Source organism: Talpa europaea (genome assembly GCF_964194135.1).
Source record: "Talpa europaea genome assembly, chromosome: 10".
Lineage (NCBI taxonomy): Eukaryota > Metazoa > Chordata > Mammalia > Eulipotyphla > Talpidae > Talpa > Talpa europaea.
Window position 1 is genome coordinate 50,169,587 of NC_140077.1, and position 27,897 is coordinate 50,197,483.

Consider the following 27,897-nt stretch of genomic DNA (forward strand, 5'->3'; position numbering starts at 1 on the left):
ATGCCTTGGCTATATTGAGTCATAGATTATTGGTTAAAGACCAGATGCCAAAGGCTAATGTCCACAGCAGGGAGGAACAATTATAAAATGAATGAATTATGTTTCTGCTTGCATCCTTGTTCTCAAAATCAATTTATTTAAGTAAGAGCCTTTTCATCAATTGTTGACTCTAAGTAAATAAAAGCTATAGGCATTTATAAGTATGTCTGAATTCATATTACAAATCAGGGAATCAAGTATTTCAATAGAACTAGTCAAGGTAGAATATATTGATTAAGTGCAGCTTAGAGACCTGATCATATAACATAATTACTGGGCTGGCTCACTATTTTTCTCTGCTTGTAGGTTAGTTACTTTTCTGGTAAGGACAACCTATAATATATACTTAAAGCTTGACCCTTTCCAGTTCTTAAAACATAAAAATGAAAAATTCTCCTTATTGGCTGTATCGATTAAAGAGATCTCTTGTCAGATAATTTAACATGGAAATCGAAAACATTAAGGTAAAAAAAAATCCAGAAGAATAATAGGGCTGTGTCTAAACAAAATAAAAGCACACAGCAAATTGAGTAGAGGAAAATATCAACTTGTTCTGATTGTGAGACAATAGAACATTATGATTTTGAGTAAAAACTGTTTGTGTCAAATGTCACATTAAAAAAAAAAAAACCTCTCACACTCAGGGCATGTCTAGAAATCTGCAAAGTAGGTTGTATATGAATATAAATAATTTGAAAATGCTAAGCTCTGGTGTCAAGGAAGGTTGATACGCTCAACTTAGTCCTCTTCAACACCTTGATGAAATGGCAGTTCCCTTGGTATGATGTGTCCAGCTACCAAGAAAAGACCTGTCTATTTCAATGAAAGAAGTTTTGTGTAAACACTTAATGCCCTGACCCCTTCCTTACCCAAAAAGAAAGAATAGTTTGCATGCATGCCATATTTTAGGTTCAATTCTTGCTCCACATCCAAAGAGTTACTCTTCTATTTGGCCAGTCCAAAACACTAGCACCATTTACTATTAGTGGATCAAAAAAGAATTCCATGAACAACTTCATGTAACAAAGAAATCACTAGAACATGAGTATTTCAGGACTTGCTGAAAATTATATCTTCCACTATAAGAAATAATGTCATTGTTCTCTTGGAAAATACAAAGCAAAGCACTTTATTTGGGGAGAGGGATATTTGCAGAGGAGTGAAAGAACTGTCTTCAGAATATCCTGACAGTTTCTTTGAAAATGAAACATTTCATTTATACAGCAGAAGACAGTTGTGGCAAGATTAGAAATCATTTCAAATCTCCCAGGCAATCAAAATACAGTCTTTTCATGCGGATGGAAGGTCTCTTGTTTTACAGAAAATGCTAAATAAACAATTCTATGGGCAGAAATGTGAAAGCAATTTATTATTGTTCTATTCACTTTGGTTAAAACTTTAGAAACCACATGAAGCCTATAAATAGAAGCTTTCCTTTGTCTTTGGGATGCTGAAAGCAGTTTCTCTTAGGTCCAAGGCGAAGAGGCAGGAAATTATTGCTCTTTCTCCACTAAGGAGTAGCACACCAATTCAGACAATGCCTGAAAGATGAATTCTTTAAAAGCACAGTATATGGGAAAGATAGCAAACCTGTCCACAATTTTTAAAAAATCAAGGGCATTGTATCATAAATGGATTATAATGTGGGTTTTCTTTATATTTTAGACATGGGCAACTTAATTGCTTATGACAGAACTTTATGTTAGATTACCAAAAAGAGCATAAAACTGTAGTTGTAATGATGACTTAGAAATAGGATACTTTGGAAGGGTTTACTTTTGGACTTTGGAAAAGAAACACAAGTTCTGTAAGGACTGTTATAAGGTTCAGAGAACCTAAGTAACAGTTGGCCAATTTCAAATACATGAAGTTAAGCCTGGAAATAATGTGCTTAAACAAAAAGAAGACATCATATAAAATTACTTCCAGCTCAGTGTTTTTAAAACTATGGTTTGCAGCCCACCAGTAGGATTATGAAACCTATTAGGTGGAGTTGCAACCAGCATTGCATACAATAAAGTAGAATATAATAGAAAGGAAAATGCTAGAGTGCATCACTCCTAGCAGAGTTAAGTAAGGCTCGGTGAAGCCATTGTCACACACACACACATATAAGCATTTGCATGGGTGTGCATCTATGGACTAGCTCATCTTGTTCAATTTTTGATGATAATAACAATAATGGAAAATTAGATTAGGTGTATTTGTATCCCGACAAATCCCTTCCTAGGAAATTTTCATGAAATGAACCGTCCGCAATACTGTCACACAGTAAGAAAATTAATGTTTTCCAGAATCTTTCTAAAAAGCTAAAGTCTAATTGAGCCTGGGTGTAATATGCCCTGATGTGTTTCCTGAATAAAGCTATGAATGAATAAATAAATGTAAGAATGTACGAACAGATGGTTATCTACATGAATGCAACAAGTATATCCAAACCAAGAGGTTACATGGGCTACTCCCAGGAGCCTAGAGCTCCCCCTTTATTGCATCAAGCTAGTTCTAATATGGTCAAAATTAAATGCCAGCATCATTTTTCTACTGTAAATGGCACACATATTAGCAGAGACATTAACGCTTACAGGCCATTGTAGCTACATCCTAGACAAACCTCTACTTGGAAAGGGAAAAATTGAGTTAAATGTTCAGGCAGTTTGTGCACACAAAATAAATCATCCTGCTGAAAGATGAGCATTTATCCATCAACCAGCTTCAGTTCTCATTGTGTAAGAAAACACAGGGATGAAAGAAAAGGACTTTTTTATGTCAGGATACATGACAATGTGAACCATCACCACCTCAGTCCACTGTTGGTCTCATACCACTTCGCTTTCCCCCATTTGTGTACAAAGAATTGTGGTCATAGCTGAAGGCAAGGCAAGGCAAACATGTGACTCACAAATCATCATGGATCCATCAAAAATTTTCTCTGCACTAGGCTCCCTGGACAATACAAAAAAGAAAATGCCTAGGACAACAAGAATCTTCCCATAAGACACTTGAATAAAGCAAGGAAGATATACCTTATAAGGAAATGTAAGTAGGAATATGGCCACATCCAAACAAAACCAATGGTCTGTGTTTACTTGGTGGTCAATGTTTTAATCAACTACTTTAGTAAAGATACAGAAGATTTCTCAAACTTGGGAGATGACACAGTTGGAAGACATGACCCAAATGTATGAGAGTCAAGAGCAAAAAGCTCTTAAAAGACTGAAAATTGGCTGAAAGCAAATAATGCTACATGTAATAAGGGAAAATGCAGTCTCACACTTAGTTTTAAAAAAGAAAAAAATGATTGTACAAGAACAGAATGGTGATGGCTCATCTTGACAACATTTATACAAAAATAAAAACCTGTTTTCTTAGCTAACCATAATTTCTATATAAGCCAACAGAAAGCATTGCTCAGAAGAAACAATAAAGAATCGGCAGAATTCATAAAAATATAGGTCCAGAATAAAAAATGCAATGAAATGCCACATTGGTTACACAACATATATAGTCGGCAGATTGTATTTTTAAATGGGCATTGAATAACTAACACATACCAACTGAAGAGGAAGATAATGTAAAACACTCTAGGGTGAAAGTACCAGGATATTTAAAAGAGAAATTAAAATATCAGAAGAACCAAGAAGATTTCAGGCACTCTTAAAAGGAACATGAGAACCGCCTTTAACTGACTTTTATGTGGGGCAAGAGTTTATAGTCTTATCTTTTAGAGTTTATTTTGGGAACTGGTTCCCAGTAGGCAAATGTGGTGGAGCCACAGTATTTTGTCCAATATAAAAACTGTGAGCTTTCTAAAATTCAGAGCATGCAAAAAAAAAAAAAAAAAAAGGGCAAATAAAACTAGTACTACTGGAAGAACAATGGAAGGATTACTATGATGGATGTAAAATGGGATCAGATTGAACTGGTGAAGTTCCTTACAATTAAGAGCCTTGGATTAGAGCTGGGAACCCAGGGAGTAGTAATATGGCTTCCTGGAGAAGGAGGCCCAGAGCAGGGTCTGTTGAAATCAATTCTAAAATGTATTCTCTAGTCCCTTTTACCACTTTTTAATTTTCTTAAATTAATATGTATCTAAAAATTATGTCTTTATTTGAACTAAAATTGTTTCCAATTTCCCAAAAGCAGTTATGAAATAAATGATGCATTTCTAGAAGCAGTGGCATTTTAGGATCAAGAAAATAAGAGTAAATTGGAATTTTTATTGTTATATAATAACAATGTTAACAGTGGTAGCCTCTGGGTAGTGGGACTATGAATGATTTTTCTTTTTTCTTTTTGCATATCTTTCAGCAATAAAAATCATATTACATTTGTAATGGGAAAACACATTTTACAAAGATAATTTAGAATTAGGTTAGATTTTTATCTAGAAAAGTCCCACTGGTGAAAAGTGAAAGTGGTGTTTAAATTATGACATTTCAGTATTTCCCAGAGAATATACATCATTTTCATTCAGCCAAAGCATTTTCATTCTTAGACCTCAAATCTAATTTCAACATCAATGACTGAGAAGTTGCCTTTACGTTACTACTGCTCAAATATACCCACATGTTAACATTTTAGTGGGCAATGCTCTACCAACATTCTTTTATTTACTAACATAGTTAATCTAAGTTGTAAAGTTAAAGTCTCTGGTTACTTAAAAAAAGGGCATTTTTGTTTTAAATAAGGAGAAAAGATACAACCTATTAACATTTTCACTATTTTAATTGGCCTATTTTATTTTTCTGAATTGGCCTGAACAGCTCAAAAGCTGTTCACTTTGGACAGGCTATATCTTTACTAGACTACAGCAATAATGCACCAAATACCAACTCATCCACCTACCAGGACCATACTGCCCTTACTTAATTTTCAGGATAGGTGGGGCAGGGAGAGAATGAAGATTTATTATTATAACCCATTCTGGGGGTTCATAAGCTGGGTTTCTAAAAATAAATGTTTGTTGTTCTGATTTAACATAATGCTAAAATGGGTATACATTTAAAATTCACTTTCCCTATGTATTTGGAGAATATTTGCTATTATCATTAAAGAGGGATGTTCAAAGGAGGTGTAAGTATGAAATAAATATCAATATAACTCTGAATATACAATGTTCTTTCAATAAAGGCTGGGCAAGGGTCATAAAGCTATAAAAAAAATTACCCTGCCCCTTTGGACTATAACAGCTAATCATTAGCCATCCATTCGTAATGTTTACCTTTTAGTGTGTTATTTTCACATTTTTCTTCATGGGGACTAACCATTAGTATCCCCTTAAGACTAACAAAAGTACATTCATTGCCTGCTGGCAAATGATTTCCGGCCCCAAAGCATTTGCTGGTAGAAAAAGTTAAAGTATATCTAGGCTTATATTTCTATTATTGTTGGGCATTAGCAGTAGCATAAATTTTTCTTCCCAAGAATTTCATTCTAACTGGCTTCACATATAATAATAAAGAAGGTATCCCAAATTCACATATACTAGTTACATGTTTGTGAATCAAATTTAGGAAAACACAAAAATGTAAACACTCTAGGTATCTCAGAAATTTTCCACTAAATGGACATAGTCTACATTCATTCTCTATTCCATCCTTTCTCCCCCGACCCAAGAAAGACTACCCCAAAGCACCATTAGCACCCAGATTAATATTCTTCTGCATTTTAAAAAGAGAGCTTGTTTGCATTTAAACATGGCTATGTAAACAAGGTGTTTGACTGAGGGAGATTTTTTTCTCAGAGTATTCAAGAGCTGGAGTGAAGCTATTTAAAGAATGGAGTATTCAATTCCTTAGGCCAGATGCTAGTATAAATATGAAACTATGTTCACACTGCAGATGAAACTATTTTTAGTTGGTACATTTTGAAGAGCCCTATTCAGTTAAGTATTGTAGGGTGGGCTTTCAGTAAGCTACAAACAGAATCTAGATGGATTCTTGTGCCTGTGTGAATACACTGACTCAAGGGTGATAGGAGGGCTGTTACACACTATGACCTCACCAGGTTAAAATACCAGATTTTTCCTGCAGGTTAGTAAATAGCCACTGCTCCCTCCGCCCCTCTGACTCCTCCATCCAACCCTTTAGGGCTCATGCTGCCTCCCCCATGGCCTTGGATCCTCCCTTGGGAGATTCAAGCAGCCCCTACAGTCCAGAAACTGCAAGGCTAACACCTAGTAAACACCCAGAGTCCTTAGCAGCTGCTAAGGACTGGTCCTGAGGTCTGTGTTTATACTGACTGATGTTTGCTTGTACCTTACAGCTGTTCATGTGATGATTTTCTCCTTTGACTCTACCTGATTATCCTGTGAGATGGCTCTCATTTTGATTTCAGACCTCAAAATCAAGAGAGTTACAAATCTAAAAGGGGTTTGGGGACTATAGAAATGTACAAATATAAAACTACTCTGGGGCAGATCTTGGCAATGTTTTTCACACCAGCCACATCTGTCTCTGGGTGTAAGCTCAGTTAACTGACTGTTGCTAATTAGGCCAATGTAGGTGTGTTGACTACACAGGTCATTTCCTTCCCAGTGCCTTACACATACTAGATATCATTATATAAGTGCTCACAGGAGTTCATGTAGCGATACAGTCAAAGATGATCGGAGTCTCCTAAACTGGGATATGGGCATAGAAACCAAGAGTGCAGCCAAGACACTGCAAAAAAAAAAAAAAAAAATGTCACCATCCACAGATACTTGCTGTGATCATTTTCCACTGAACTTTGCATGAAACAAATGGACAATGTAACGAACTGTATTGCTTCTTATTCAAATAAAGGGGGTTCTTCCAGGCTTCAACCAAATGGATGCTGTGTGGTCACAAGCTACAGTTCTGGACTGTCAGGCCACCCTCCCTGTGGCTGCAAGTCAAGGAGCAGTAGGTGTGGGCCATACCCCTTCAATGTCTCACCATTAGTAGGTAAGCAGAGGACAAGGTAGAGAAACAAAGTCCAGGGCTAGGATGATGAATGCTTTACTTAGAATCTGAAATGGAAGATAAACCAGCAAACTGGGGATAAAGAGCTGAGAGGCCCAGAGCCTTATCTTGTCTTTTTTCATTTATAGAAAATTAATTCAAGAAGAGGAATCAAAAATGAGGAAACCAAAAGAGAGACCAAAAAATAATTATTTTTCTTTAAGTGCATATTCTGTTTGTTAAACAAACTCATGCATTATACAAACCAAAGGGAGTGCCTAAATTCCTCTAGACAGTCAGTATATATATTTCCATTGGCCGTAATGGAAGAAGAGTAGCATGTTTTGTATGAAACCAGTTGCCACAACTACCATTCCCAATTTAAAACACAAAACAAAATCCTGACTTTAGAGCCAAGAACACAGCCCTAAATATTTCTCAAGGTTTTACTAACATTAGAAACCACTCTAATTTCTCTCAAGGTTTATTATGATATCACCAAATCCCAGCTATGTATTTATAGCCTTGTGAGTCCTAATTACCATTCACTTACTCTAAGATCATAAACATATTTTGGCGACTTAGACAACTGATACTGTTAGTCAATGGATCAAGGTATTGCACATGGATGATAAAATTCATTCTAGTCCAAACTCCAGGAGTTCATTTGTCAGATATTTTATGCTGCTGGTCTTTTAATGAATCATTTACCTTTAGTAGTAGTTGCATTCAGAACGGCGGTATTTCTAGCCATTGGCACAACACTCCACTGAATTATCTTTTTCTTTCACAGCATAACGGAGGAGAGCACAGTCAAATGGAAGATGGCCTTCAGTGCACTGTTAGCATTTGATTGTCTGGCAAACACATTCAGACCCATTTCTCAAACCACATGCAATGTTCTGACTACAAACATGCCTGTAGAGTCATGAGTGAGCATCCTAAGACGTGTCGTACATATTTAAATGATTAGGAAAGCGGTACGAACAAGAGGCTGTTTCCAATGGTGTGTCAGCTTTTATCAATTATGCAGCGCTATGCACATGTGAGCCTTTACCTTTGCTTTTCACATGCTGTTAAAACACACTCCCTTTTAGAGCACAGTTTATTTCCTTTTGCTTTGCTTGAACCCAATGCTTGGGCAAAGAGGTTACCCTAGCCAACCTGAAGGGTTAAATCTCAGAAACTACCTTTGAATGTGTGAATTTCTAAAGAAACTCATCTTACCCAGGACTCAAATTTTGCAAGGAGACACAATCACTGTTTTGGGCCAATTGGAAGTAATGATAATTACCATATTCCTCACCTTAAGGGGATCTCTGTTCAGAAACTGCCCAGGGACGAGACTCTTTAATTCACATCTTCAGTGGAATCCAAGCATCTCCAAAGTAAGATTCATGTCTTTATTCCACTGTTCCTATAGCATCTTATATATCGGTGCTCAATTACCAGTACTGAATGCAAACAGGGCAGGTGCACAGTGGATAATTTTCTGACTTCACAGCAGTATGGCAGTTATACTTCTGAGCCTATAGTTAAATTCAGTGCAACTGGTTCCAACCCTTCCCAGGCTTCTGTTTATGAGTCTTGCCACAGTCCAAACAGGTCTCCTTGCTATCAATAACCTAGGTTGGGTTGTTGCCCAAGAGAAAAGTCTCAAAGGAAATGAAGCAAGTGTGGTATACGTTAGTGGTACCCAAGTCAATTTCAGGTAGTAAATAAATAAACACATTTTTTATTTTAAAAATTGTGTATTTCTCTTCATTTTCACTTATCACAAGTAATGCAGATTTTTCAGTTACAGTATTACTATAAAACTTCCTATTAAAATAAAGATAAGTGAAAAAGCAGTTAAATAAAAATATTAAGTAAATAGTAAAATAGGGAGATATTGATATAACAAAAATTGTCAAATTGGCTTATAAATGACTAAAGTCTAGAATGTTCTATTTAAGAACTAAGACTTTAATAATGTTACCATTTATCAAGTGTTTTATTGTGCCAGCATTGTCTTTACCACCTGGAATTCGATTTTATTAAATCCTACAACATTCCTGTGAGGCAGAAATTAGACACATTTAAAAAAATTGGGACTCCAGATTCAGGTCTGCCAGACTGAACTTGTACCATTACATTAGGCTGCCTCCAGATATAAGATTTAATGCCCATTCATTCAGCCATTCATCCCAACACATGCAACACATGTATTGGTCACCTACTACATGCCAGACAGTATCTTCGATTAAAAGTGGGCTTGAGGAATCTTCATTCCCTTAGCCTAGTAATGGCAAATCTTGTTCAGAGACAAAAGCAAAGTTTCTCATATTGGACTTCAACTCATGGCCCCAGGACATAGGCCAAATTTAGACTCATAAACAATTTGCAGAGCCCCCTAAGTAAAAGGAAAAAAAATATATACTATTTCACAGATATTTAGAATATTGAGGGTGACATTGATTCACATAATAAACAGTTGTTAGTAGTGACCATTGGTTCTACAAAAAAAAAGCTTTTCAAAAGAAGCCTTAGGGCAGTTCTCATTTTAGGAAAATCCTCATCTACAAAAAACGAAACCATAGAAAATGTATTTACATGACCAAAGGGTGCTCTACTTCACTAAAAGAAGTTTTCAGGGCTTCCCATTGTCATGAGCCTTAGAGCACTCTAAGAGGAAGTAAATAATAAAGATATAATGTGTACACAGAATGTCCAGATAGTAAAAAACAAAAATTACCTATTGTCAATTTCTGCTGTCAAAATTTATAATCTGAAAATATAAAAGAAAAATATATGAGATGAGAGAGGCATGCTCTTCCTTCCCACACATGCATGAAAACCAGAAACCCTCATATCTGAAAATGGAATCCCACCAACTTTGTGGGTGGACACACATCATCCTTCTTTTGCTTCTTCATAATCTATTTTTCAATTTTGTACTCTTTAAAAGAAATCAACCAGCATCCCTTAACTGGGAGCTTACAGACAGATTTCAGAAAGGGGGCCCATGGATATCCTCAAAGGTTATTCCAATTTTGTGGGTATAAATGTTTTCTGTATACGCAGTCCATAGTGTTCTTTAGATTTTCAAAGTTATCTAAACACCACCTTCTCCCAAGTTTAAGCTCGATCAGAACAGGCACATCCAACTATCTTAGCTTCTTGTCACACATGCAAGCACTACTAAGAAAATAACTAAATATATTACTTATTACTTAGTTATTGCAACATGGATGGGGCTGGAAGGGACCATGCTCAGCGAAATAAGCCAGAAAGAAAAAGAAAAATACCGGATGGTCTCACTCATAGCAGGAATCTAGAAAAATAAGGGACCAGGAAAAAGAATAACTATAAGAAAGAAAATATCAAAATCAACAAACAACTATGAACCAGAGACACTCTATGGGGGGTGGGGAAAGGAGGACTTGGGGTCAAAATAAGGGGGTTGTAATTGTAAGAGGAATATAAAAATAAAATTTAAATAATAAAAAAATACATAAAAAAAGAAAATAACTAAATAAACCTTGGCAGAAATGCATGAGGGTTGGGGTAACTGATAATCAGGTCTTCACAAAAGCATTTCATAATCTTCTTATCATTAGAGACTCCTTTCAGAATCAGATGAATGCTAAGAATGATCTAAGAGAAAATGTGTGTTCAGATACAGAATTCTGCATGAAGATTTGTAGGCTGTTGGGAATCTCCACAATAATGCATACATCAATCTTTAATTAAGAACCCATCACTCAGATGATTCCCTAGAAGAACATTCAGGCACTTGACTTATAGTTCTAGTATGAGGGGAAGTGGGGGAAAGATGATCATTGTCAGTACACCTCTTGCCAAACACTGAGCTGGCTATTGATAGTATAGATTCTATACCATCCCTTTTTTCACTCCCAGAAAAGATGCAATAGGGAAGTTTTATTCAGCCAGGAAGCTCTGCCCAGGGTGAATTCTGTGACTTTGTGAGATTCTCCATCCACTACTAACATTGCCTTTGGGAGAAAATGTTTTATATGAATTGATTTGATTAACCACACTAGCCCCATTTGCAACCATGAATAATGTAACCAGGTATAAAGTTGACATTTTCATGGAAAAGTTCTATCATTTGCAAGCTAAAATATTATTTTTTAGTTTGTAGGTGATACAAGCTAAGAATATGATATGAAAATATTGCTCTGATGAATCAAAGGGACCCAGTGAGAAGATAAAGACTTAACATTTTAAGTTTCAATTGATACCCTTTTATCAGGAGAGCATACCTAGGAATGAAAAGTCTTCATATTTATGAAACTATAAGTCCAAATAAATCAGGAAAAATCCGTAAGCTTAATTATCTTCCCTTCATCTCTGAATTCATTCCGGGTGAAAGTGCTAAAGCTTTGGCAAAATATTAGGCATTTCAATGAGAAGTATATAATTTGTGTATTTCTTCTGTTAATCAGACAACTTTAATATGAACCACTATGTATTTATTGGAGACAATGAAAGGTCAGAATTTAACATCAAGCATGGGAATTCTATCTGGAAAGCCAAGTTTGAACAAAGTCCAAGTTCCTAGTGGGATGAGTAAGTCCCTAAAAAACAACAACAATAACAACAACAACAACAACAACAAAAACAAGATCTAAGCCAGATAGGATGACAAGATTCTTCACTTCTAGTAATATTTTGGTAAACAGAAAGATCACCTGGGTGGGAATCTCCTCATTTATTCAATAATTGTGTATATGAAAGTAATGCTAAAGGAAGAGGAGTCAGAATCTCTGCTCTTTAAACACTTACAAATTTGTTCATTTGTAATATATGTACTCAGGAACCTTCCTCCAAATTCCTAGCACACCTTCATCAGACATTGGTTAAACACTTAGTTGTGTCTATCCCATTAGGGTGTGAGTTCTTGAGGGCACAGACTGGGTCTCTTTCATGTTCATCTGCCTTCCACAGTAAGGACAGTGGCCTTGCCTTTTTAAGCACTCAGCCCAAACAACAGTGATTCTACTTCAAAATAAAAAAGTTTTGCTAAACATCACAGGTGTCCAAATCTCTCTAGATCAGCACTGAGCCACAGACATATGTAAAATCTTCTAGGGCCTCCCTCGTGGTGCAGAGGGTTGAGCGCAGTGCTGTGAGGCTGTCTGCACCTTTGCAGGCCAGAGTTCGATGCCAGGGCTGGCTGGGGAGCTACCGACATGGTACAGCCGACCTCTCCTGTCTCGTCTGCTGCTCCTCTCAGCAGTGTATTTCTGTACATCTGCCTGCTCTGCTCCCCGCTCTCTCTGGTGAGTCTTCTCACCCACCCCCTTACTCCACGACTGTGTCCTGTACCCCACTTCCTAAAAAAGAAAAAGAAAAAAAAATCTTCTAGTAGCCACATTAAAAAATATAAAGGAGGGCCTCCCCTGGTGGCGCAGCAGTTGAGTCCTGGGCTGTGAAGCTGCCCACATCCTCTGCAGCACCAGTTCGATCCCCAGTCCCCGGAGAGGGTCCCACATGGTGCGCAGACCTCTCCTGCCGTGCCCGCTGCGCCCCTCAGAAGTGTATTTCGTCAGTCTGCCTGTTCTGTTCCCTGTTTGGCTCTGGTGAATTCTCTCACCCTCCCATGCTTCTGACTGTACTCAGTGCTTGTATAAATAAATAAATAAATCTTAAAAAAAAAAAACTTAAAAAAAAAAATGTAGAAGAAAAGGTATACCATTTTAAGCCCAATATAGCAAAAGTACTATTTCACAAATGACCAATTCAAAGATTATTGATGATATATATTCTTTTTCATGCTAAGTTTTTGAGTCTGGTACATGTCTTACACTTATCATACCTCTAATTTGTATGCTAAATATTCAACAGTTAAAGTGATATGTAGACCTATCAAAACAATAAAACTATGTTTACGAGAAAATAGTTTATACTGTTCCAATGTTTAATTTTAAACAGGAATTAATTAAAATTAAAAACTTGATTAGCACAATTCTAGGTTACTGTTAAAAGCAAGCTGCAAAATAACATACACAGTAAGATCTTAATATTAAAGCAAAAACAGTTCATACACCCAGAAACTCGAGGAGTAACCACCAATTGTTAACAATGTGTTAACTCTGGGAGGAGTAGAATTGAAAAGGAGGTGAGGAGGCTGAAAGGTTTAATTTTTTCTGTGGAGTAAAGAAAGTAGAATCAAGGAGAAAACAGGTTGAAGTACCATATTTTCTTTAAAAGAGACAAACGTAGTTATAATCTCTAAGAGTGATTCTAAAGATAAATTTCTTTCAATTAGGACTACCAGAAAGGTTAAGAAACCAGAAATCATGCTATATAAAGAATGTGAGATTGAAGAAGTTGGTGTTTGACCTGGAGAGCAGAGAATTGGAGTTGAGGGCAGCTATTTCCAAATATGTGAAACACTATTAAAAACAATGAAATTTAATTTGTTCTCTATTATAATAGTAACAGAATTAGGAGCAATAAAATATCATTAATACAATGTTTAATACTATAAGGCATAACTTTCAAAATTAATCAAAAGCAAGAATGTCCAACACAGGGATGGGTCAAAGGTGGAATGAAATGGTCATAAAGTAATGAGAGTTGCTAATTAATGAAAATATTATATAGTTAACTGATCATATGCTTTCTGCAGAGAACATTTAAGAAGTGCAGGGAAGATTCCATCACTAGAATTTTGTAGGTAGATTATCAACCCTCAGATGGGCCTCCCTGTTGGTGAAAGGGGTTGAGCACTGCACTATGGGGCAATCTACAGCCTCTGCAGCACAAGTTCGATCCCCTGCCAGGGAGATACCTACATGGTGCAGCAGACCTTTGATTCGCCTGCTGCTCCCCTCATCAGTGTATTTCAGTCGGTCTGCCTGTTCTGTTCCCCATTCTGTCTCTGGTGAATTCTCTCACCCTCTGCATCTTTGTCCTGTACCCCAGCTCTTGTATGCATAAATAAATAAATCTTTCAAAAAAAAAAGATTAGCAACCCTCACATTTTATTATTCTCTGAGATCTGTCGTGATTTAAAGGCATTTGTGAGGTATTACAAATGTTCACCAATGTCCAATTTTCCTCTCTTCCCCAAAATGTTGCAGGATTATATATCCTTACCTCCTTAATAAGGCCATGGAATTTATCACTTCATTGATTAATGAAATGTGATTAGAAGTTACTCATATTACATTACTCATATTACATTGTAATATGAGTACTCATATATATGTTACTCATATTACATTGATTATAAATATTGCATTGTTGTGGCCAACTCTGTCCTCCCATTTTTTCTTCTTAAGAGCATGGAAACAAATGTTAATATGGAGGTTCAAGATGGAACCATCACAGAAAGAAAGGTTATTCCATAGTGCCCCGTATACCACAGTGCAAAAAATAAACTTTCGTTGAGTTAAGTCACTGAAATTTTGGTAATGTTTGTTATTGCAGCTAACTCAGGCTGTCCTGACATACACTGAAAATTCTTTCTCAAAACCTCCAGGACAAAACCACACAAAATCACAGCCATAGCAGTTGATTTGGTTTATTTTAAAATAAATAGATCCCTTAAGGATAAATAGAATTTCCAGTTTAAACCATCTGATAGACACACAGCATCACACACTATCCCTACACATCCAATAAGCCAACCAGAACAGAGATGCATAAGACAGAGCCAGTAAAACACACACATTTTACATGATCTCCCAACTACATTTGAATTCCTGACACCAAATTTTCTAACCAAATACATCAGCAGTTAATTATGATCTAAGCAAGATCAGAGGAGGTAAAAGCAGATGGTTTGCAGAACAATACACAGCAACGTAAATTCTAGTCCAGAGAATTTAGATTTTAAAACATCACATTAAAATCATTTCAAAATAACCCTTGAGGTTCTCTAAACCCCTAGAGAACTGAGATCTTGGGTTATTTAACACCAACTCGATTTTAGTGTCTGTTAAAGATATGCAAATACTTGGAATTAACCTGAATAAAACATGTACTATAGCCGACCCTTGAACAATGCAGCAAAGTAGATGTCTGGAACAGAAATCTGTGTAACTTTTGACTCCCCACAAAATTAACTACTAATGTCCTGCTGTCAACCAAAGCCTTCCCGGTAACAAAAATAATTGATTAACCTATATTTTATAAGTTATGTATAATAAATACTGTATTCTTACAACACACTAATCTAGAGAAAAGAAAATGTTATTAAGAAAGTTGCAAGGAAAAGGAAATATATTTACAGCACTATAATATCTTAATTAGTACCATAAGTTTGCATCAGCTGTGTACAAGATGAATTGTCTCAGTTACCTTCATCAACACTGTCTCATATGATGCAAAACAATATAGATTTTATTAACATATTACTAACACTAGTCATCAAACACAAAAAGATACTGTGAAAATAAATTCAAATTTATTTACAGATGTAATAATTCATGCATTGATAACATCAGTTGGAAAAAAATCCATGTGGAAGTGAACCCTACACACTCCGAATCCCCAGTGTTCAAGGGTCAAATGTCATTTATATATTAGTAATCTTTTTATGTTGCAGTTTTCCCCTATACTTTCTTTGGGGGAAGAAAACAGCATTTTGTAAAGCTGACTTTTCAAAAGGAAAGAGGAAAAGAAACTAATATCTGGACTAAATTCTCAAAGCTCCCCCTGTGTGCTTGGCGGTTTCCCTATCATGAATTAATCTAATCTTCCTCAGGCCTGCGAGACAGGTATTGTTAACTCTGTTTTACAGATAAGCATTAAAAACAGAATTAAAGTTTTTAAGGTCATACAGTTGATGGAGCAAGGATCGAATCCAGGTTTTCTGTCCTATTTTAAAATCCATGCTCTTCCCACTATAAAGGCTGTAAAGGTTTAGTACAATGGTCAAAAAGAAGCTAGCTTCTATGTTTGCTCATTCTTCAAAATCTTTGAAAACATTAATACAAAACAATGGGAACTAAACAAGCATTCTCAATTAAAAAAAAAAAAAAAAAAGAGAAACCCACGCAGAGACGACACATGTAAAAAGCCTATATTTACACACAGCCATCATGTGATGGGTAATTAGCCAGGTAACTATAGGTTTTTCTCTGCTAGAAAAATATATGTTTCATCATGCTTTGAAATCTGCCTTATTATCAGCGCTGCTATGAAAACAATGTTTTATTTCTTATTGAGTGAATAGGCCAGGCGTGAAGCATTGTTTTTGTAGGACCTAATAGAATACTTTCTTTGTGAACCAAAGAAGTAGATTGGGTAGTTGGAAGGTGGAGAATATCCCCCATTATGATTAGCAAGCAACTATTTTAAGGGAGGTGAGGATTAAAACAGTGCAATTGCCTAGAAAAAGTAGTATTAGCGATTGTGCTAAACCCATCTCCTTAATAACCTGTCACCTAAAAAAAAGACAGATTACAAACAAACTGATAATAAAAAAAGATAAGACAGAGCAAGTCCAGTCAGGATTTGTTTATTTCCCTGCACACTTTTGTCACTGTTCTAATCCTGAAACATGAAAAAGATCCCCTTGAGGAAGAGAGGAATTAATAAATGCCAGTACTAATATGTAAAGTGTCCACATACAACAAACTCCTAATAAACACCCCAAATCCTCAGGCCAGCAGGCTAGCTTCCAGCATGTTCAAAAGCTCTCTCAAGGTTTACCAGAATGAGTCTATAAAAGATTGACTTCAAATTAGGCCAAGAATAGTTAGAAATTGAATACAGTAAATATTTTGCTTCTCCTACAGTGTACCAATGAGGGAGCCCCTCCACTAGAGGGTGTCCCGGGAAGTGCTAGAAAAGGAATCCAGTCACCCACTGGTATACATGGATGTCCTAAGTAGACTCAGAGTAGAGAACAATGGTCAAAAATCCAGAGATTTCAGAGGAGATCAATCATAAAATCTCATGTTTACTTAGCCTACTAGGTATATCTTTGAAATTAGTGTGAACCTGATAGAGTTAAGACTGTTACAGGGAAGATAAGACAAACATATATATATATAAAAAAAAGATACTGCATTATAATGGTAGTTATAGGGTAAGGTGCTCAATAAAGTAGTAGAGACACTACTGTGATAAGAGGTCCATAAAGCAAAGGAAATCTGTTAGCTGGGTAGTTAAGAAGGGCTTTAGAGGCTTAAACTGAGTCTTCAAAGAAAAGAGAGAATTCTTAAAGTTAAAGAGTCCTGCAAGGGGCATTCCAAGCATGAGTAAAGGCAGGAGCCACTCAAAACAAACTGGAGAGTCTGGAGGGCAGGGGAGTGGGTGTATGTGGTTAAAGAGAAAGAAGAATGAGCAGTTAGACTAGTTAGGCTGAAGCAGAAGGTTTACTTAAGGGATGGGAGATAAGGTAGGAAGATAAGACTGTCTTAACATTCTCTGTGAATATATAAGGAAATGATCACAGATATGACAGAGCTACAAGAATTTCATCGTTTATGGGAAAACAGAAGCAACTGAAATGCCCAACAACAGATAATTAAAGTAAGAAACATGTCCATGGTGAAACATTATGCAGCCAGAAAAACAACACTGCAGATCATTTTATAACTTGAGAGCACTGTCATGTAGCTCTGTGCAAATTTACACTGGGACAATGGGGGGGGGGACAGAGAAAGGCCAACATTAGATTTCATTTTTATAGGGAAAAAGTATATGCATATGAATTCTTGCCTATACACACATTCGCATACATTGGCATACAGATACATAAAAATGCTAACGGCAGTTACTTGTGAGTAGGAGGGAAATTAACAACATATATTTTGCTTTTTGTCTGTATTGCCTACATTTTCTAATATAAATATGGATAATACCGGTATTAAGAAAAATAACAACAAGGAAAAGTTATTTATTAAAGGAAAAAGAAATAGAGGCTCTGATAAACAGTTCCCTGGATGCTTGCCTACAACATTTGTATTTTAACAAGTAGGCATGAGATTATTGATGAAAAGGGGACTACAGGCTGAAAGCCAATATTTAAAGAAGGTCAGAAGTATAAAAGATGCTAGAAAAGATTAAAAATTGAGAACGCAAGTGGAGAGGTCTAAAGGAAGAAAATGGTAGGCAGGGAAGAAGGGCTCTGTGATTTTAGGGAAGAATGAAGCAAAAATACTTCCTCCGGGCACACTGACTGAAAACACCCAGGCGAGGCGCTAGGAAAACCCCCAACAGACTGCACTATTTGTTCAGCTCCTACTGTGCACAAAACACTTCCTAAGCTTCTGAAAACTCACTACTATTCCAGTGTATCCTCCATAAATGTATTTATTAAACTGTGATAAAAGTCAAATCTCAGATTTCCTCCACAGCAACCACACCCACCATGAACTTCAACACATAATGTTAAAGGAGAGAAGGGAAATGAATGCTTGACATTTAGGAAAATTAATATTTTGCAATAAAACCTATCTAAAAGATAAACAAGCTGTTTGGGAGAATCAGTGTCAATACTAAAATATATTAAAACTGAATGCCCAAGTCAAATATCTGTTCATAAATCCCTCTGGAAAAAGTCAAGTCAATTCACATGTAGGATGTATGTGCATTGAGTTTCAAGGTGAGATTATCTTGATAACTGTAATGACAGTCTATCATCAGTAATCAAGAGATGTGGGGTGGAGGGCAAACAAAAACATCTCAGAGTCACGATAACTGCAAAGAAGGATTAAGCACCTTCAACTAGAAGGGAAACTATTGAATCAAACTTCATATTAAAGGCACATTTGAGGCAAAAGTCAATGTACTTTTTAAGAGCTATTTAATAGACCATTGTGGACCAATTGGATTTGACATCTAAGTATCTTGTCTGACAGACAACACGTATATAATTGTTACTTAGGCAAGCAAACTCTCTCCTATCACCAAATGCAAATAGAATTAGTGCTCCAAGTTTGTCACTCTACCTATAATACCAGAAATTTAAGTTCTTACAAATTTATTTGTAAGATAAAAATCCTAAAGGGCTTTCCTCAATAATTCTCAGGTATATAACCAAAAATCAAAGATGTATACATGTAGCAAAGTACTCAGGCTGCCGCTGTATTTTTTTAATTCTTTGCTTATTTTCTCATCAGATGGTGATCATCACAGAGTTCACTGAGAAATGAAGCTAAAACAAAAGTGTGGGCTGTTTGCCTTTTCCACCATGGACTTTTATCATAGAGATGTCCATCTAACACCATCACAAAGACAAAGCCCCAGAGCAATAAAAAGAAAACAAAATGCAACAACTGGAGGTCAGGAGGATTCTAATGAATTAAACTATCACACATGGTATTTCAGGGAAGACCTGGTCTTTATCTTATTTAGTTGGAGCAACTTAAGCTGGACACCAAGTTATTCTTCAACTGTCGACCTTTACTGAGGTTAAAACTAAGTTAGGCAAGCTCTAACCTAACATCTGTTCCAACATCTCCAACTCTAAAATTAAAATTAAATTCTATAAACTTCTTTTCAGTTGGCTATTTGTTTTCAGTGCATCATCCAAAGAACATATGAATCTGAGGTTCTAAAAGCATTCCCTGCCATAGAAACACTAGAAGATCCACAAGTCAAAAGAAATTCCAAATAAAAGGCTCTTAATTTGGAATGAGCCTTCATGAGTGATGGCAGCCTGAATATTTAGACAGTAATATCGATGACCAGCTGTTAAATTGGTCAAACATGTTTAGATTTTGCAGACTTCCCTTCCAGCAGAAATAACTGAGATAGTTGAGTGATGACAACATACATCACTGTTACTTGTTCAAAACGCATTTACACACTCATTCTACCATTATTTCAGAACAATGCTCAACTGTTAGATGAGATGGCCAAAATGAATTTTAATTTTGAAATGAATTGGCATAACCTCCCTTATGTCTTCCCAAGTTCTCAGAAAATTGCCTGTTAGCAATTTGTTCTAAAGTTTTGTGTATCTTAGACCAGGCTCTTCGAAGTGTGAGCTTGCTCCTGTCGAAGATCCTTTGGGCTGTCAGTTTACGATGGCATAAATCAACCTCTTGAAGCAAGAACCATGTTGATGCTGGGAAAGTATGCCTTGCCAGTGTGTCCTGTGCTGTGATGAGATTATTTAGAGAATGCACAATTCACACAAAAACATTGTCAAATGTCTTTGTGAGAAAATCCATCCAGAAAGTATCTTTACACATTTTTGGTAAGCCCTGTAGGTAATTGCTTTCTATTTTGGACTCAAGGATACTATAAAGCCAAATCTGTTTTGGTGAGGAGGCTATTCTATAGGGATTCCTCATGAATATAATACTTCAACATATATCACCTAAAAGACCTCTCTGGTTAAGGAAAATAGTATAGCTAGTGCAATTAAAATATAAACAACAAATACCTTCACAAGACTGTTTAATATACATACAAAATTGACATAGTCTAAGAAGGAAGGACAGAAAGGAAGAAAAACAGAAAGGACTGTCCTGGTAAGAAGCATGTCTTCAATCCTAATAGGTTCGCTATATGTCTTAGGTGAAAAATCCTTATTATGACAAACTGTCAGCACCTTAACATGCTTCTTATTAGAGACATTGACACTGTTTTCTTTAACATAGAGCAAGAATCCCTCCCATATTTTCTCAGGAAGCACATTAAACTCAAACATGATCTAAAACAAAACTTCCAGAATTTCTAAGCAAAGATGATAGTCAATTTCTAACTAAGAGTATTTGAGAAATCACTGACACTACCGGTCACTCATGGCACAGTTTTTCTTGACAGAATTTTCAAAAGGAAAAAGTTATACAATATAAAACATAAAGCTATTATCTCTATAAAAATATGTGTGAATATATACATATATGCATGCATGCACGGGCATACACACACACACACACACCAAACATACCACACACAACCCTAAAGATTTTAATAGCAGTCTTTGATTGAGGTAGGTGGTAATGGGAGCAAAACCGGTCCTAAATCACTAGAACAAATGATTTGGCCAATTCAAAAGATACGAATAAGCTAATATTGTATCACAGAACTCACTGTCCTTTAGAACTGCCTTCTAATTTCTAATAATAACAACATGACGGCAAGACCTTCTTAGCCTTCAGAATCACAAATGCTTCCATGGATAGTAAGTGATTTTTTTCCCCTAATCTTCTTAAACTCCAGTGGTGCTCAGTACTACCCATTTTACCCACAAGGAACCTTAATGTATAAATGCTGTGACTTTTTCAGTGACAGATCCACATGTAGAGTCGTTTCTCCCACAGTCACATCCAATCCACTACTCTTTTAACACCAACATGTTGTCTGTTCCCCAAAGTTCACTGATAGTTCCAGCAACAAAAGGGAGAGGGGAAGCCACTCTTTCTCAATTTGATGGAACTTTAGAAACAGAAGTTTAACTGAGGGAACCCCCATCATTAAATTCAGCCATATCCTCCACACCCACAATCTCTTCTTGGTCTCTTTTCTCAATTTCAGTTCAGATTCTGATATCTTTTCTTTCTTTTTCTAAAGATACATTTGGGGATGAAACCATTCATAACTGCCCATCCACTGACAGTTTGTGGCAGCATAATTGACAATGAGTCTGCTGCAAAAAAATGAAAATGCTGTTTTAATAACCTTGGCCTAAAATACATTCTGTTGTATGCCTCAAAGGGTTTCAATAAAAAGTCAACCTGTAGAGACATATTTTCTTGGCTTAAACAACAATCCAAAGCATATAAATGTAGTCCAACTATAATGACATATTTATAGGCCAATAAAGCTTACACTGCAGCTTTCATACTTCACTTAAAGGAACTCTGTAAGAAGCAGTGTTATATAAAATAATTTGATTTTTTTGCAAACTATAGCCCAAGGAATAAAAAATGCAAGTTTGCTATGTTTAACTGATAGTGTTTATATTCCTTAGTTGCTAAAAATTTTGCAAAATGAAATAATTCTTCATTTGACTACTTCCAACTGCCATACCAAATATGGGTATCAAGTCCACTTTATTACAAAAGCTAAGTACTGTAATTCTAAAGACAAAAATAAATAACTAGAGGCTTGTGTAGTGAATGATTTAATCAACCCAATTCTTCTGGAAAAACAGGTTCCTGTGTTCGTTATGCTTATGAATAATACATTCCTTAACCCTTCTATTTTAACAAACTTCTTTTTTCTTTCTTTTTTTTTTTTTTGAATAAACGCCAGTATGAAACTGACTGAAAATAGGTAAAACATCTCACTGAGTAAAGTCACAATTTGCATTAGTTTCATATTGAACTTTCTTTCTTTGAAAAGGACAAAGAGGAGGGGAGGAGACAAATATTTTAACACATCTCAGAAGTGTTTTTAAAATTATTAGTTTCCCCACTATCGTGATGTGTAGTTTTAGTCACCAGTCATTTAGAATCTTAAATAAAAACTCCAGAGATTTTTATAAAGCAAGCATGACATCCGCAAATATTGTCCTTGAAGGGGAAGGGGATAAAAAAATGAAAGAGTTGTGCTTTGAATCAGAGCAGTTATTGGAAGCTGCCATTTGGGGCAGAGTTTCTCTTTGCGGAGTATTAATTTGTTGGCAGACACACATTTGTGAGAACATTCTTGTTTTTTTACTATTCAGAGAGAGACAGGAAGTGACACAAACTGGGATTAAAGGGAATTTATTCTACCTAAACATTGAGCAAGAAAAGTTCTTTAATTAGCTTTTATAGGTTAAAATCCCTTCTTTGAGAGTCAACCTAATTATTTTTTTATTATTATATATTTTATATTATTATAATGTTTTCATATGATGAAATAACTCCAGTTAAAAAAACAACAACATATTGGAGTTTTACTTTATTCATGGAAAGGTGAGATCTTTCTATTCTTTGCTTACTTTCATAAGAAAAAAAAGGGGGGGGTCTTAAGTAATCTCAGAGTTCATCTTCTTTCTTTGGTAAGAACAATGAGGAGTTGGAAGGGTTCTACAAAAGGAAAAACCTAATAAGTGTGTGAACTTCCATTAACAATGTGGTTTTGGAAGGGGTTTCAGTGTGGCCAAGAGAAAGAAAGATAAGAAAACCACTGTGTAACAGAAAAGTACAGACAACAAATATTTTGATGTTGCAGACAGAGAAAGGAAGAGGTTGAAGAGAAAGTTGCTGGGACAGGAATGCGTACAACAAATGACACCCCCCTGTCTCCCCAATATAAATCCTAACAATGTAGACTTGTAAACCTTAGATCAAGTAGATAATGGAAACTCATTACATTAAGGAAAGTTTTTGTTTCTCTTTCCACATTATTACAACACAGTGTGCATTCCAATTACAAAAGCTATTTGTCTCAAATTCCCCTCAGTTCATACCAACTGAGTAGAATTTCAAGGCCCCAAATTCTATCCTTAAAGGGGTATTATACATTAAAAAGGGGGAGGTATTATACATTAAAAAGTACATGGTGTTTCTTGCTCACCAGAGGAGACCTCTTCCAATTAAATCCCCTGTTGATTATTTTCCCTACCTCTGCTCTGATACCAAAGCTGTCTCTTAAATGAGACCAGGAAAAAAAAATCAGAATCACCTAGAAAGCTTTTTATCAGTACACATTCTTTGGTCTTGCCTCAGTTCTAGTGAATGAAGAATCTGGGGAAGCTGTATTCAACAATAAGTATTATTTTTAAAGTAGATTTAAAAACCACTAAATACTCTGAATATCCACTATAAACCAATTTCTTCTGGAATCAGTTATCAAAAAGGTAGATTGTGGACAATTTTTTAGAATTCAGAGACATCAAACCTCTAAATCTTTTGATGGAATAAAGAGATTGGGATTATTTTCATGTTCATTAATAAACTATCAATTTTAAAGAAAAACTGCTATAAATAATCTTGTTTATATGTGTGACATCAAGCTTAACCATCTACACATCCTTTTGTCCCCCGTGGGTTTCCTGTTTAGTTTTTTTATTAGTAACGGTATATTCCATAACTCAAAAAAAAAATCAAACAGAAGAAAGGTTTTAATGTTAAAGAAAACATAGGACGGTACAACTTAGGTCATATGATAGGAAAGTAACAGATGTATTATTTCTCATTATCATATGTCAGAAGACTAGCTATTGTGTGTTCACAAAATTAGGGGGTATAACAGCATATATAGGAAGATCAGTAAAAAAAAATTCTTGAGCTTTAAAATGAAAACCACTAGATTAATAATTTTCTCTAAATGAGCATATGACAATCAGGCCATCATATCCAAAATAGTACTGTCTGCCATCTACCAAAAAATGCCAGGAAACAGTTGATCGTTAAATTTAACTGTAAGAAAACACTAGTGCTATTCCCCAAACACAGCACAGTTCATCAGAAACCAAAATCACATGAAAGACACAGTCAGTTAGTGGTGTTAGTCAGTCTCTTTATGCCAATTAAAATAGCCTAAGTTTGTTGTAGTAGTTAAATTCTAGGCTAAAACAGGAAGTTGTCACATTAATGCATAAAATAGGGCTATGAAAATCAGCATTGTGCTAAAATGAAAGAAAAAGATGCCTTAATATGTTAAAAGTGAAGTTCCTCTTTGCCTTAAGAGGAAATAACTGGTCTAAATCAGAGGTCAACAACTTCAATCTTGAGCAATGCTAGGAGACTAAGTCAATGAAATGCCATGAGGAGAAATAAATGGAAAAAGAAAAACAAGAAAGGACTCAAAAAGTCACAGGAGAAAAGTGTTTTAAGCACTAGATTAATTATGGAGCTCCTCATATATGCTAATCACTTTATATCTTGCATCTCACAGTGACCCAGTAAAGTTCCCATATTTTCCAGATGGGGAAATTGAAGCTTAGAGGTTCAATTATTTGCCAAAGGCCACACAAGGAAGTAAGCAGCAAAGACAGAATTCAAACACCAACCAGAAAAACTACTCCACATCCCAAGCATGAGTAATTCTGAAGCCCACATTCTCCTTTAAAACTTATCCAGGAATATGGGCAAGAGAAAAAACATAGAATGCATAATTGATGAGATCCCTGAATGTTAAAAGCTCAAAGAAGCCTATGCCATAAGTTGTCAGTGAGAGGTTCCCCCATTCTGGCCTTGCCCTGTGGCTCCACCTTAAGCACCTCATCTCTCTTCCTCACTTTTCTCTCCACGTAATGTAAAACATGAAATTCTGACATGGTGTTAATACATATACTATCTACTTAGAACAAATATTTAAACTCTCCATTAATCCCATTTTAAGTGGCCCAATTATGTCATGCTTTGACACCAACTGGAAGCTGCTTAAGGCCATATGTTACATCACCCAGTTTCTATCACAGGTTTATATACACAGAAGGCCCTGGAACCAATAGGTAACAGCCACCCCTACACACCCAGTCATATGCCCATCATATTCCCAGGCCCTTTGAGGTTAAAGAAGTTTATAGGTCTGTATGTATATATACACACATATATTATATATAATATACAGTTAGATAATATATTTGAATTATATATGTGTTGATTACATACTGATTGTATATATACATATTTGGGCACACATATGTATAAATAACAGGGTTTCCAGAAAAATCTACCCAAAAAGGTAGATTACTGAATATGCCCACACATTACATTTAGAAGTATAAATTATATTTACCAAGGTCAGCCTTTTCCTTGAGAACATCTTTGAAGTTGAGTCCACTGTTCAGAGTTGACTGCCTGTACTTCAGCAGAGCTTCCTTTTGTCCATTTCTTCCCAAGGTCTCAGTTTTCACTGACTCAGCTTGGAGACCACATCTCCACTTAGAGAAATCAGAATGTACCCACTTGACGAGGTCTTCAAGCTTCACAATTACCTTTTCGGAAACAGCAATGACTTCATCCTATAAGATGAAGAAGAAAAAAACATTATTTGTGATTCTGAAGCAAATAATAAATTTTCAACAAAGCCCATTTAAAATACCATCTGAGTGATTTAACCTAACTAAAGCAGACAAAATAGGTTTTTCCGTGACTGAGAATCTTTAATAACTCACTTTATTTCAATGGTTTTACACTGCTGTTGTTTAGTTGAGGAATACTTTAAAGGATATATTTGTTAGATGATTAGGAAGTATCCAAAATTTCATCTGTAATTCTAATAGCCATTTTTAATACTAGTTGCCAAAGTTCCCACTGCAGAACTGACCACTTGGACGAAAGCTAATTTTTAAGTGCAATTAATTGCAAAAGTAAAAAAGTGAGAGCTAGATGACTAATGGTTAGCCTGTCTCTATATAAATGGTCTAAGTAAATCTGGGATTCTTGGAACTCTGACTCACCCCAGAATTCCTATGTTTATGGTACATTTTCCCTTGGCTTATACACAAATATTGAATTTAACTTTTGTCCTAAAAATTAAATAAAACTGTGATGTAATCCCAAAAGAAATACTTCATAAATGTTATGTGCTTCCCACTGAAAGAAACTTACACATTCTCATGTTTCCTAAAAACTTTGTAAGTTGAGAAATGAACTGATTTTTTCTTTTAATACATACAGGGTAAGAGGCTAGAGGGCGAGTGAGGAGAAAGCCTTCGCACCTAAGCAAAGTAGTTGAAACTTAAGTTTCTCCTATGGATCATAAATTTGAATTTTAACTATTTCTAATGGCTTCCAGGAAACAACAACTTTTCTGACTCAGTATTAATCCAGCAAAATAGTTAAGAGATAATCTATACATGGAGCGAAGTAGGGCCTTAGTTACCCAAAGATATTTTGGACAAGGCTTAAGAAGATCATCTGACTGGGTTTTAAGTGAAATTATTTGAAGCATTTGACATTTCAACTTGAATTGACTTCTTTTATTTCTTTTACTTCACATTTCTGAAGAAAGTTTAGCTGTGAAAACCCCTAAGCTGACAAAATCTTAGAAATGTTTTTGACAAACAACAACAGGAAGACGTGTCTAGGCTATAAAACAAAAGGAATTCACAAATGATTTTGGCTAATTTTACTGTTAAACATGACTCCTCTTTTTCCTCCACCTACACACTCACTCACACACACACACACATCACTGCACACACTACTCCAAAGCAAACAAAAAGGGGTTTATTAAGATAAGCTTCACACAATGAGAAGCCCGGGGTTTAGTTTTTTAAAATGTTTTAAAGTAGGATCTAAAATTTCACTTTTCCTCATCCAATTCCAAGCTGCTTCTGAGAAGAAAGTTTGTTAGGCAGCAATAAAATAACAAATACTCTATCAAAATGAAAAGTAAAACTTTCGTAATGGAATCCTTTCTCTTATCATGATTAAATATGAACTTGTACAATGTGGGAGACAAAGTGGAAACTGTTTTTATCATCTGCTCAAGAAAAAAATTCAATACTTTATAAACAATGGGGCATATTACAAAGTACCATTTCAGTGGATGATTTCACTCAGATGCACTACCCCATCCTCTTGAAATAAAAGATCTGTAGTTGTCACGCATTTTCTAGCTATTACATGGTGATTACTAAATGTCAGAATAAAAATTCAGGCCTGGGTATTGTTTCAAAGCATATGGGAACAGTTTCTAGATGGGGCACACTAGAAATCAAGTTTAGAATACACTGGAAAATAATTAAGTATCAAGGTATAAAAATCTCAACTTTAGCAAAGATGGAATTTGGCAAGAATTTTACCAAATATGGTTCCCTATGAGAGACAAGTCTGGAGATGAGTGTTATTTTTCAAATAGCTCTAACTATGATCAAATGATTATCATTTCAATTACCAGTTGCTTCAGATCTTTTCCAAGAAATGGCATGACGAGCTCTGGCTGGCTCACAATGCCCGCCAAACAAAGTTTATTAACCAAGAGAAAATACAATCCTTATGATGTCATTGATGAATAAACTCATCTTTCAAGATTTAATCTACAGATTCTGTCCTCCCTCCTTCTCTCTCTCTCTGAAGCAGATCTTCGAATATACACACATACATAAAAACAAATGCAGGAATTCACATAA

The 27,897-nt window shown here is 35.7% G+C and overlaps 1 protein-coding gene across 1 annotated transcript in view; it reads right to left on the reverse strand.

Moving 5' to 3' along the window:
- ARID5B (AT-rich interaction domain 5B) overlaps positions 1–27,897 on the reverse strand; it is a gene marked incomplete at both ends in the record, with an annotated part of 174,687 nt that overhangs the window by 115,561 nt on the left and 31,229 nt on the right. The window contains one exon of the mRNA XM_084245276.1: positions 25,557–25,782. Within this exon, the coding sequence (XP_084101402.1) occupies positions 25,557–25,782 (226 nt within the window). The remainder of the gene's footprint in view (positions 1–25,556; positions 25,783–27,897) is intronic.